Source organism: Danio rerio, chromosome 20 (genome assembly GCF_049306965.1).
Source record: "Danio rerio strain Tuebingen ecotype United States chromosome 20, GRCz12tu, whole genome shotgun sequence".
Classification (NCBI taxonomy): domain Eukaryota; kingdom Metazoa; phylum Chordata; class Actinopteri; order Cypriniformes; family Danionidae; genus Danio; species Danio rerio.
The window spans coordinates 17,689,525-17,701,462 of record NC_133195.1 but is presented as its reverse complement, the minus strand read 5'-3'; the positions used below and the strand labels follow the sequence as shown (position 1 = coordinate 17,701,462).

The following is an 11,938-nucleotide window of genomic DNA, read 5'->3' as shown; positions in this document are numbered from 1 at the left end:
TATCCACGCTTTAAGCGGCACTTCTTTGGCACGAATCGCATCATTCACGCTGCCTCATTCGCGCAAATCCCGTTGCAGGATGTCTATTCGCGTCTTTGCATTGACTTAACAAGTAAATGATTCTGGCTTAATGCTTCATCAGAGTCAACTTAACCTTCTAAGGTGTTGTGGCCACATACATAGACAGCACATTTTAGCTCTTAAGTGGATATTTAAAACACTTTGGATGTTTTATATTTTCTTATACATGCAGTGTCATCCTGCAACTGTTTTGCAGCATATGAAATGTCCCAAACACTATTTTTAACTGTCCAAAATTGGCAAAAAAATTAGTTTTTACTCTCTGTGGTCAAAACATGTTCCAAAAAAATTACATGTTATATATGCATTTAAAACAGTCAGGAAAAAGTGTTTTATGTAAATTCGGACCTCGAGTCCACATATATGGACATAATCACATCAAAACATGATACTTAGGTTTTATTCTAATTAGGTTCCAATAAGCCCAAATAGCAAGAAGAAATAAAAAGTGCATGTAAAAAAATGCCTTGGGCCGTTAGGGGTTAAAGCAAATATTGTGTCGATGCAAATCAATCACTTTATTTTAAGTATGTAGGTTCTATTGGGTTTTTTTTATGGTAAGTTACTGGCAACCACAACTGCCCATTTTTTTTCACCATAAATTGTTTGTAATTTTATTATTATCATTCATTTATTCATTTTCTTTTCGGCTTAGCCCCTTCATTTATCAGGGTCACCACAGCGAATGAACCACCAACTTATCCAGCATTTGTTTTACACTGCAGATGCCCTTCCAGTTGAAACCTAGTTCTGGGAAACACCCATACACACTCCTATTCACACATATACACTACAGCCAATTTAATTTATTCAGTTCACCTATACCGCATGTCTTTGGACTGTGGGGGAAACCGAAACTCTGCAGGAAACCCACACAAACAGAACATCAAACTCCACACTGAAATGCCAACTGACCCAGCCGAGGCTCAAACCAGCGACCTTCTTGCTGTGAGGCGACAGTGCTAACCACTGAGCCATTATGTCTAATAATAATAAATATTATTATTATTACTTTTATTATTATTATTATTATTATTATTATTATTATTATTATTATTATTTTACACTGCATGAATGAAACTAGCCAGTTATGAGAGCCTTACGATATTTAATATAAAGCCAAAAACTCTATTAATATTGGACTAAAGGTCAAAGAAAAGACATCAAAGAAAGCAAAACACTATCAAGTACACTTATTTAATAGCTTTTTCGTGTTTCCTTTGTTGGGTTTTCTCACCATCATTAATTATCCTCTTATCCTATTAGTTCCACACATTTTGTCTCTCCCCCAACAGCCTTATTAGAATTTTCGTTTTTCACATCCCTTTATTTCTCTTCATTGTTCTCTGTGTTTTGAATTGCCTGCTCGTTATATTTAAAGGAATAGTTCACTCAAAATTGAACATTCTGTCATCATTTACTCTGCCTTTACTCGTTTCAAACCTGTTTCAGTTTCTATCATCAGTTCAACACAAAATGAGTTATTTTGAAGAAAGCTGGACACCTGTTACCATTGACTTGTTAATGGTTACAGGTTCCAGCTTTCTTCAAAATATCTTCCTTTGTGTTCAATAAAAGAAAGAAACATTTTTGGGTGAACTTTGCCTTTAAGACTTCAAATAATTCTTTATCATACTTGTATGTTTCCCCAGAGGATATGAGAGACAGTTCATTTTCTTTAGCTAATTTACCACATCCACTCTGTAAACAAAATATGCTTGAAAGCAAACAGTGCTGTCATTGCAGCAGAAGCCCCACAAATGTCTTCTCCTTGAACCTTTGAGGATTTAAGTCTTGTGTTGGACTGGGCATAGGGATGATTCTTTTAAAATAAAAAAGAAAATTTGTCATTATTCATTCATCCTCAACTTAAGAAACTTTCTTTCTTCAAATGAAAATCAAATATTTTGAAGAATGTGACCAAACAGTCGATTGCAACCATTGACTTTTATAGTGTAAAAAGAAAGGGCTCAGTATTTTGGTGTTGTAACTGCGGTTTTGTTTGTTTGTCAGTTCCACAGAGAGTGATCCAGCACAGCTCACGCGTCACTGCTCAGGGGCTCTTTCCAGTTATCAGACCCCTTCCATTGAGTCCTGCGAGCAAGAGGACCACAGCCGTCAGGTCAGTATATCAAAAAAGTGATCAAACTCTGTGTTAAAGGTAAAGGTAAGCATTTTTAGATGTTAGTATCACTATGATAGTTTTAAGGATATAAGCTAGTGTGTATAAGCTAGTGTACTCCACAAACTAAATTCGCATTCATTAGCTATTAACATCCAAAGCTTGCAGTAACTTCAGCCTAAAAGTGATCAGCTGTCACTTCATATTACAGTGTCCTCTCGTCTTCTGACTTATCAAATGCTCTCTAGTATCTGACATGCCCCGCCCCTTTCAAGGTGCTTTCTTATTGGATGTGTTTGAGCTCAAGCACTCTCACTGGCAGAGCTGTGATTAAAACTAAACGCTACTTGCTGTTTTTGAAAAAGGGGAGGAGCTGCTAATGTTTACAATTGGCTCATTTGAGGTGCACCTCGTCTTGACTGCAATGTAGATGAGAGCAGGCAGCTGCAGTAAGATGAGGGCTCAAAAAATACATCAGAAGTTGGACACTTCCAGAATCTTTCTGTTTTGCCGTCTGGAAATGTCACCAGTGGTGGAGATCGCGTTCGCGCTTTTTTATCACAGTGTAAATTTTTTGTGTACAGTTGTGTATTTTCTTTCTTTCTTTCTTTCTTTCTTTCTTTCTTTCTTTCTTTCTTTCTTTCTTTCTTTCTTTCTTTCTTTCTTTCTTTCTTTCTTTCTTTCTTTCTTTATTTATTTATTTATTTATTTATAATAAATAAATATTTGAAGTAAGCAACTGTATACTTATTTGTTTTTTCGAATGGTTTGTAATAATATTTCTGACTAGTTATGTCTCTCATTTGTCTCTTTCTCTCTCTTTCAGTCTATCAAGAAAAAAAGAGCTAAAGTAATCCTGAAAGAGATGACATTATAATAAAAATAATAATAAAACAAAATACATAACTACATTTATTCAGATGATTTGTAATGATGTGTCCGACTAGTTTCCTGTCTCTGTCTGTCCTAATAGATCAGCCCTGGGTGACTTTCTGACGCGGGCTAAAAGCAGTCTACACACGGACTCCCCTCTTCCAGCCAGCGACGAGCATCAGGAGGAGCAGGACCACACGTACAGCAGCTCACAAGGGGACGCCGTCTCCTCCTCTTCCTCCTGCTCCATCACTCAGGGCTCCCTCACTGAGGTCAAGCTGGAGCAGAAAGACTTTCCTCTGGACGCCGCATCTCCTCCCACTTCCCAGCCGCCCCAGGTCCGGCGACCGATGTGGACCAAAGGAGACACGCTGCCCCTGAAGAAGAGGCGCGCCGAAAACATCCTGGTCAAAGAAGAGGAGGAGGAAGAGGAGGAGGATGAGGAGATGAAGGAGGCGGCTGGGTCTCTGCTCCACCTGGCCGGCGTCCGCACCGCCGTCAGCAAAAACGCTTTACTGCGCAGAGTTCAGAAGGAGCTGAAAGAGGAGCTTAAAGAGGAAGCCAGCGATTAGCAATGAGCAAAAACAAGCGGCCCACAAAAAAAAAAAAGAAACAAAACGCAGATCTAAATACTTCTGTTCAGGATATCAGGTGAATTCTGTAGTCAGTCGTTGCAATATTGATGAAATCACTGTTGTCCATTTTGTTTGGTTTGATTTGGCGGGCGGAAGATGATATTCATGCTCATGTTGATTTGTGCGAGTGTGTGCGAGTGAGGGAGAGAGTGTGTGAGTGTGTGAAGAGGGATAAAAGCCATAGTAAATTTGGATCATTTGAGTGAAAAGTGTGTTTTTTTTAGTTTTCTGATTGTTTGTTTTTTGATTCATCAAGTCTAAAAAAAATTTAAGGCAAGATACTGCATGAACTATAACAAATTATTTTTAAACTTTAAGGCAGCAATGATTTTTTACAGTGTGGAAGGGTATTACTAGCAAATGTATTATTAAACAGTCATGACAGGATATGTTGTGTAAAAACAAAAAAAGTCAATCATGTTTCTTACCGAATCTTTTCAGGTAATTCAAGCTGTTTAAGTAGTTTAAAGGTGCTGTATGTAAGTTTTTGACTCTTCTAAATCATAAAAATACCATATAATAATTGCAGATATTTAGAAACATGCTAAGTGAACATTCTTGTTTGTCTGGAAAACAATGCTGAAGTCAGATATTCTGCTTTGAAGATGTTAGTTACGTGCCAGAAAGTCTGTCTTTGTTTTGATCTCTTTAACCCGCCCACTGCCAGTTTAGCCAATTATATTTCAGCACACTGGGTTGCCTTTGTGGAAAACCACACATGTGATTTATTCAGTCAGGAAGGGTCGCAAAGCATATGTTCATGACTGAAATGCGACCTCCGGTGGATAGTAGTACACTCCAAAATGAGACACAGGCTCAGAGTTCCTCATGAGGTGGTTATTAATTAGCAAAAATTATAGATATCTGACGTGCACAGCTCTCATATGGGTAGATGTGCTGAAAAATGTGTGCTTTTACTGGTGAGGTGTGGATGGAGAGTTGTTCAGAAACGCTGGGTGAAATGCCAGTATGGACGCGGATCATTTTCATTCTAAAACGCTGTTTTAAAACTGAAACGTATAATTGTAAATCGAGCCTAAAATACAAATTTTCAGGTGTTGGTTTAGACGAAAACTCATTTTAGCATGGAAAATATTTTTTTTTCTGTCACGTATCATTGCTTTTAGTTAGAAAAGGGTTTAAATCAGCCTTTAGGCTTAATAGTCAGGCACAGGCACGTCAATCTGGCAGCCTGCGCTTGCGTAGACTCGTCAGAGGAGAGATCGAGTGAAAATGTGTTTTGATCCAGGAGTGCATTCCCTTGTACAACCACTGGGTGTCAAACTTGCATACTGCACCTTTAAAGTAATCAAAGCTAAATCGACTCATACGGCTAATTCAGAATAAAAAATTAAGACCACCTGTAATTTTATAAAATACTGTAAATTTGATCATTTTGGGGCTCTATTTCAAGTCTATTGGAAAGAAACATCCAACATAGACTTCTAAGTGTTTATTTTGTCACACTTTATCAATTGTGTGTCCATATATTTTAATTAATACACATTTTTATTGTATTTAAAGGATGTTATCTCAAATAAAATATCTGTACACACAAATGCATAAAGTTCTAAATACATATTATGTCTGATTATACGCAACATTTTATTGCACAATAAAATAAACAAATTAAATAAATAAATGGATAAATCTCAACATTCGCAATATTTTCTGAATTAGATAGATAGATTAGATAGATTCCACATATTCCCTCTGTTAAATCCTTAATAAGACTTTAATATCCAAAAAAAATAACAAAAAAATATTAAAAATGACTTCATTTAATGTTCTGATTTTTATTGTAGAAGCTTAATGTCTTAATGTAATTGGTCAACTGGAAAAGTATGGAGATAAACATTGGCTCTTTATTTACCCTATTCACCTGCAGTGTCTTGCCTTAAAGGATTTAATTAAGTTGTAGCAGTCCTTCTAGTTCACATCAGAAAATGGAACAGAGAGATTTTTATATGCTGCTCTCAAGTGTGCCAAAGATGAAACCTGTTGATGAAGGTGCAGCTAATTCATGCACACTTAGTAAAAGACCAATAATAGTTTTTAAAACAGTAGTGATATTGACCTATATTACAAAAACCATCAGATGATTATGTGGGTCAATGACATGATGCTTGTTTTTCTTGGTCCAGATCTATAGATTTATTGAAGAATAGATTAAAATTAAGTCAATACAAGTAATAAATACAAAATAAATACAAGTAATTAAGTCTTAAATCTCTCAATGAAACACATTATTGTGGAGGAAATATGTTCATTTTACAAGTCCCCTAGAGTTAAACAGTTGATTTTTACCATTTTTTTTAATCCATTCAGCCGATTTCCCAGTTCTGATGGGAGCACTTGTAGCTTAGTTTAGCATAAATCATTGAATCAGATTAGACCATTAGCATGTCCTTGGAAAAAAAATATAAAAAAAGTAATTTGTTAATTTCTCCTGTTTAAAGTTCGACTCTTCTGTAGTTATATTGTGTATTATGATTGGTGGAAAATAAAAAGTTACTATTTTCTAGGTTGATATGCTAATGCTAATGGTCTAATTTGATTCAATGATTTATGCTAAGCTAAGCATCAACTAAATGGATAAAAAAAGTATTCCTTTAAGGCCACAATGCGGTAATCAATACAGTGTGTACAGAACAGACCTTAGCCTTTGACATCATCGCAATTACAGCAATATCATGTAGTCCTATACATTTGGAATTTTATTGATTATTATTTTTCTATTATACCAAAGTTTTATAGCAACAACAAATGGTTGCTGTTTTTTATTTATTATTATTATTATTATTCTTTAACTACACTTCCGCAAACACTAGTGTCATGTTTTATTTAACAACTTAAACTCCTGACGGGAGTAGTCGAACAGCCATTCAGAGTGCTCTCTCTTTCACCGATGGCTGATTCTACATGCTGAATCTTGCAAAGGGTAATATTTAAATTAAGTTGAACAGTCAAACTATGTAAAAAAGTATATCAAATTCAACTTCACCAAATCTATATGTAACCAGGAGAGTAAACCTTGAGATAATTTTTTGATTCAAGTTACTAGCAACATGATTAAATGTAGCGTTGGGGGTAACGTTGCGTAATAATATTACATTTCTAAGTAACGAGTAAAGTAACAAAGTAGTTTAAAAAATAAATAATAATATTTGAGTTACTTTTTTAAAAAATGTAACTCGAGTTATTTTTTAGATTAATTTATTCCCATTAAATTACACATTAGTTAATCACATTGGATCCCCGCAGGAAGAGATGATAACAAAGATGGCAGAACCTTACATTTCTGGGATGGAAGTAATCTCATTATTTTGAACTCATGGAAGTAAAGGGGATTATAGTCTCAATGGACAATGATTTTACTGAACTAATAAGACAAAAATACAAAACTAGCAAACATATTGCTTTGCGCTTTTATTAATCTGTATATACGGCATGTATAGTGTTAGGAAGTTTTCAGAAGGTAACATTATTCTATTTTTTTATTATTATTCTGTGATTTTTAAAAGTAAATTGAGTTGTAGGTTATACAGTGTGTCTTTAAGTGAAGAGTTCCTTTATTAAAACAAGAAAAATACCAGGCAGATATGAAAACTCAAAACAACATTACTTTCCAAAAAAGTAACTAATGGCCCGTTTCCACTGAGTAGTACGATATGGGTTGGTACGGGTCACCTTTTTCATGCGTTTCTATTGCCAAAAGGGTACCAATGTTTTTAGGTGGCTGAAAAAATAATTTGCTTCTTAGTATTTTCAGGCTTCTCCTTTGTTTTTTCGTGCATCAGTCTCACGTTTGTCTATTTCTGAAAGGATCAGATGTCAGAAGCACTTTAATAACCACACGCATGTTATTATCATCAGCTCAAGAACTTTGTTACTTAGAAGCACACGCAAGCTCTCGACAAAGTTAAACCGCTCACACTTTAGATGACTTTGTAAACTACTACAGGGCACAGGTTAGACCCTGCTCTTCTTCCTGGCTGTGTGGCTGTTCATCAAGATGAAGACAAGGTTTGTTTGAGCTCGGGTCGACCATGGCTCGTTATTATATTTATATAGTATTACGATGTAATGTTTTGACTGTGTATTTAAAAATGGCGCTTCCTTTGTCTTTATCCTCCTGGCTTATGGACTAGCTAGTGACTTCTCTCTGTAAACCAGTAGCATTCGGCTGTATATCTTGCTCTGCCTTTTGTTACCCGTTTGTTATGCTAGGTACCTTTTCGAAAGGGTACCCAAAATGTGATACGGTTCGCTTTTTGACAGTGGTAATGGCCATAAAAGTGCATCGAACTGTACCGTACCGTACTACTCAGTGGAAACGGGCCTTAAGTAGGCCCACACGGAATCTGCGTGGGCAGAATTCTGCAGATTTTATGCACATTTTTAGCCTATCATTAATTCAGTTTATTTACTTGAGTAAATGTGTGTAAATCTATATTTATTCAGTTTTTTAAATAATTACAATAATATTATTGACTTATGAAAATGTTCATCTGATTTATGTACAATGCCGTTTGACTTTGTACAGTATTATTTTCTGTATTTTAGCAGAGATATTATATCAGATACTTGCTTAGTTTATTAAATAAAGTGAATCTAATTGGATTTGCATCTTAAAAATTAAATAAAAGTTGAAAAGGTATTATTTTTAATTTCACATATTAAGGTTTTAGTTATAATACTGCCAAAATAATTCCGCAGAAATCCGCAGATTTTTATCAAAATTCTCAGAAGAAATAGCAAAAAATGTCCGCGGATTCTGTCTGACCCTAGCCATAAGTAACGCAATTACTTTTTTGATTGGTAACGCAACATTACAATGGATTACTTTTTCAAAGTAACTTTCCCAACACTGATGAAATGTATATATTTTGTCAAACCACTTGGTCTAAAACTGGATAAATGTCACTTTTTAGTATATAAAGAAACACAAATGTAAATTTCTACTATAGATCTCTACTGTGGACACTCGTATACATGTCATCGACCCATTTATGTACTAAAGCAGCAGATGTTTGTATAAAACGGCCTGTGTCCAGTGGATGGTCAAATGCAATATGCCAATTCTCTCTTAAATGCCTGCCGTTAAAACATTTCTGATGTTGATTGTTAATTTAAAGCACACTAAAAACGAATCCTCAACAAAGCAATGTGTCCGAAATGCCTATTGTGTTGCCAAAATGTTGGTATTTTTTAAATTAATCATTTGTTTTGTTTTTGTTTTTAAATATTCATCACAATCCAAGCAATTTGTCCTGTCAGGATAACACTGTAAAAAGTTATTCCCACCGAAGGCAGATTTTGCCTGTTTTTTATTTCTTTTCTTTCAGTTATATTTGCATGGGTGCTTGTACATAAGAAAGAAGTATTTTCTTTTCTAAACGAAAGATCATGTAAGATAGATATTTAGCATGAGGCATGGCTTATTTTCCTACGAGAAAACAGAGAGAAGCGTCTTAAGGTTTCTTTCTTTACTCGTTTTTGTTTTTTTAAACTGTATCTCTCTTCTGCGGCAGACAACTCTTCCAAAGGAGGAGACTTTGAGAAAACCCATTAATGATGAACTGATCTGCCTTGTATTGAATATCAGGTGAAACTGATTTTGCCTTTTTTTCGTGGTCGTCGGTTTGGTGGTCCTTTTATTTCCAATTCATCGATGTACGTGTTGAGCTGTTGTTAATAATCAGTGTTGGATGAATTCTCACTCTGTACACCCTTTAAGGTTGTGCCTGTCTTTTTTTTTTTTAGTTCATGTGCTTGGGCGTCCGTTCTGTTTATTTGTAATGGTTCGATACTCCATCATTTCCTGTGTGAAAAACTGCAGCTTTGATATCATAAATTGTACTGAAATAGTTTGACAAGGAATTAGAATTGGCTTTGGGAGAACCCTTTATCTACTTGTTAAGTCTTGACGCGTTCAAAGCTGTTTCCAGGTCCAAACATCGATATCGACCACTGTTGTGTTTATCGTTAGCATAAAAGCTAGAGTTTTAAAGGGATCGTTCACTCAAAAATGAAAATTTCCACACCATTTAAACAGTTCTAAACTTCGGTTGAAAACAAAATAAAATGTTCTGTAGAATGTTTGAGATACATTTACATCCATCGTAGGAACAACAACAACAAAAATACTTTACGTGTTTTTTTTTCCCTACCAATATTCTTCAGTATATCATGCTTTGTGTTCAACAGAAGAAAGAAATCCACTTGAATGCAAGTAATATATTCATTTTTGGGTGAACTGTTTCTTAAAAATCAATTTTAGCCACATATTTCTGACAATCTGAGATTCTGATATGGAGAGAAGGGTTAGACTGTTGTTTGTTTTTGCCATGTTTCTTTATTTCAAATGCCCCACAGCTATATACATTCAATAGTCAGAAATGGAGGTATACAGCTGTCACTGGGGTGGTTAACATTTGTACCTTAAGGTACCTTTGGTACCTAAACTTTTCAAGAGATGGATCAGGGTGGGGCCAAGTAAGAGCGCTCAATCTTATCCCGCAGGCTCTGCAAGGGTTGAGGAAATTCCAGATTGAACCAAAAACAAAATGATTACAATTGGCTTAAGATTAGCAAGGAAAATTTGGCAAATACATCAACCAGCAGAACCTGGGAATTTAAAAAATAAAATTAATTTTATTAGTTTTTTAGGTACTGATATTGTACCTTTTGGGTCCTAATATGGACCCTTAAGGTAAAAGGTACCATCCAAGTGATTGATTTTGTACCTTTATCTCTGAGAGTGTCGATTAAAAGTCATAATTCATGTAGACTCTGACTTGCTAGGGCTGGAAAGTCCTAATTCTGAGTTTTGGTCTCATATTTTTGGATGTTTATATTCCTGCATTTGCATGTTTATAGGCTTTCTCTGCAATTCTGGGATTATTTCTAACATGTCATCGTTAAAATTAGTTAAATGTAAAGATGCATTTCTTGATGAAAAATATCTGAATTGCTCTGTTATGTAAAATATCGAGACATTCATTCATTTTCCTTCGGCTTAATCCCTGATTTTAACAGACATAAATGCACAATTCAGACTTTTTTTTTCCCAGAATTGCAGGTTAAACCTCAATTTCTAAATCATAAAGCCCTGGTGTTATCTCTGAATTGCAAAGAAATGCAATTTTTTGCCTTCAAGTATGAGTTAACTCTAATTTTCAAGAAAAAAAAAACTCTTTAACATTTAATTTAATTTAATTTTTTTTTTCTCTCTCAAAATGACCATAAGAAAGCAACTGGGCTTTAAAAACCATTTTAATAAAGTGTTTGGACATGAAAACAGACATGTGACGTCACACTTAAAAAGTGGATTAATGCGATACTTCGCGATTGACCTCGGCTGGTCTGTGTTTATTTTATATTGTATGTTAAAGTACCCCTCTTTGCTTCCACCGCTCATGAACTCGAACTTCATCTGTGAACGTGAATGTCCTCTTAATGTTGTCATCTGTCAGTGCCGTACATGTATTTGTAAAGCAGCACCGTCATGATGTTTACACTCGACTTCCGCTTTACATAACGCGTCCTGAATGTTATGAGTATGTAGAGGAAATGGCATTTTCCAGTCCTTTAAAACTGTGTTTCTCAACCACGTTTCTGGAGAACCAACAAGCACTGCATGTTTTGCATGTCTCCTTTGTCTGTCACACTTATTACAGGCCTTTCTGTCTCTGCTAATGAGCTGATGATCTGAATCAGGTGTATTTAGTCAAGGAGACATGGAAAATGTGCAGAGCTGGTGGTCCTTCAGGAACATGGCTGAGAAACACTGCTTTAAAACACTCCAGCTCGATCTTTCAGCACTTTTTTAAGAGGTAAAACAGAACTATTTGTTCTCTTCAGGTGGATAGCGATGAAGCGGCACTGTTAATTTTAGGACAGCATAAGATAACAGACGTACTGGCCAGATTTGATTTCATTTGCATTTGGACAATAAACTGCTGCTATGGTATTGCTTTCATTTAACGTCAGTCCCATGAAATGTCATTTGTTTTGTGTACCAAAACCGCGATTTGTTTCAAACTGATTTAATGGCTTTCATTCAAATCCATTTAGGACAAAAGGGGGAGAAAAATATGCATGAATTATTTATTGGAGAACTCTCACTGCCTCTGAAATTGTATGTGAAATAATATAAGGGTTTTGTCGATGTTGTTGGTGTTGTTTTGTTTCTTTTTTTTCTTTTGCCAACTATGTTTTCGTC

General features: G+C 35.3%; 1 protein-coding gene across 3 annotated transcripts in view; it reads left to right on the top strand.

Moving 5' to 3' along the window:
• Window positions 1–6,121, top strand: part of ches1 (checkpoint suppressor 1) — a 73,378-nt gene extending 67,257 nt beyond the window's left edge. Inside the window, exons 5-6 of one of the 3 annotated variants that reach the window (XM_005160419.6) lie at window positions 2,095–2,203; window positions 3,177–6,121. In XM_005160419.6, coding sequence (XP_005160476.2) covers window positions 2,095–2,203; window positions 3,177–3,648 — 581 coding nt within the window. In that variant the 3' untranslated portion in view covers window positions 3,649–6,121. 3 annotated transcript variants of the gene reach the window in all.
• The last annotated feature ends 5,817 nt before the right edge of the window (window positions 6,122–11,938 follow it).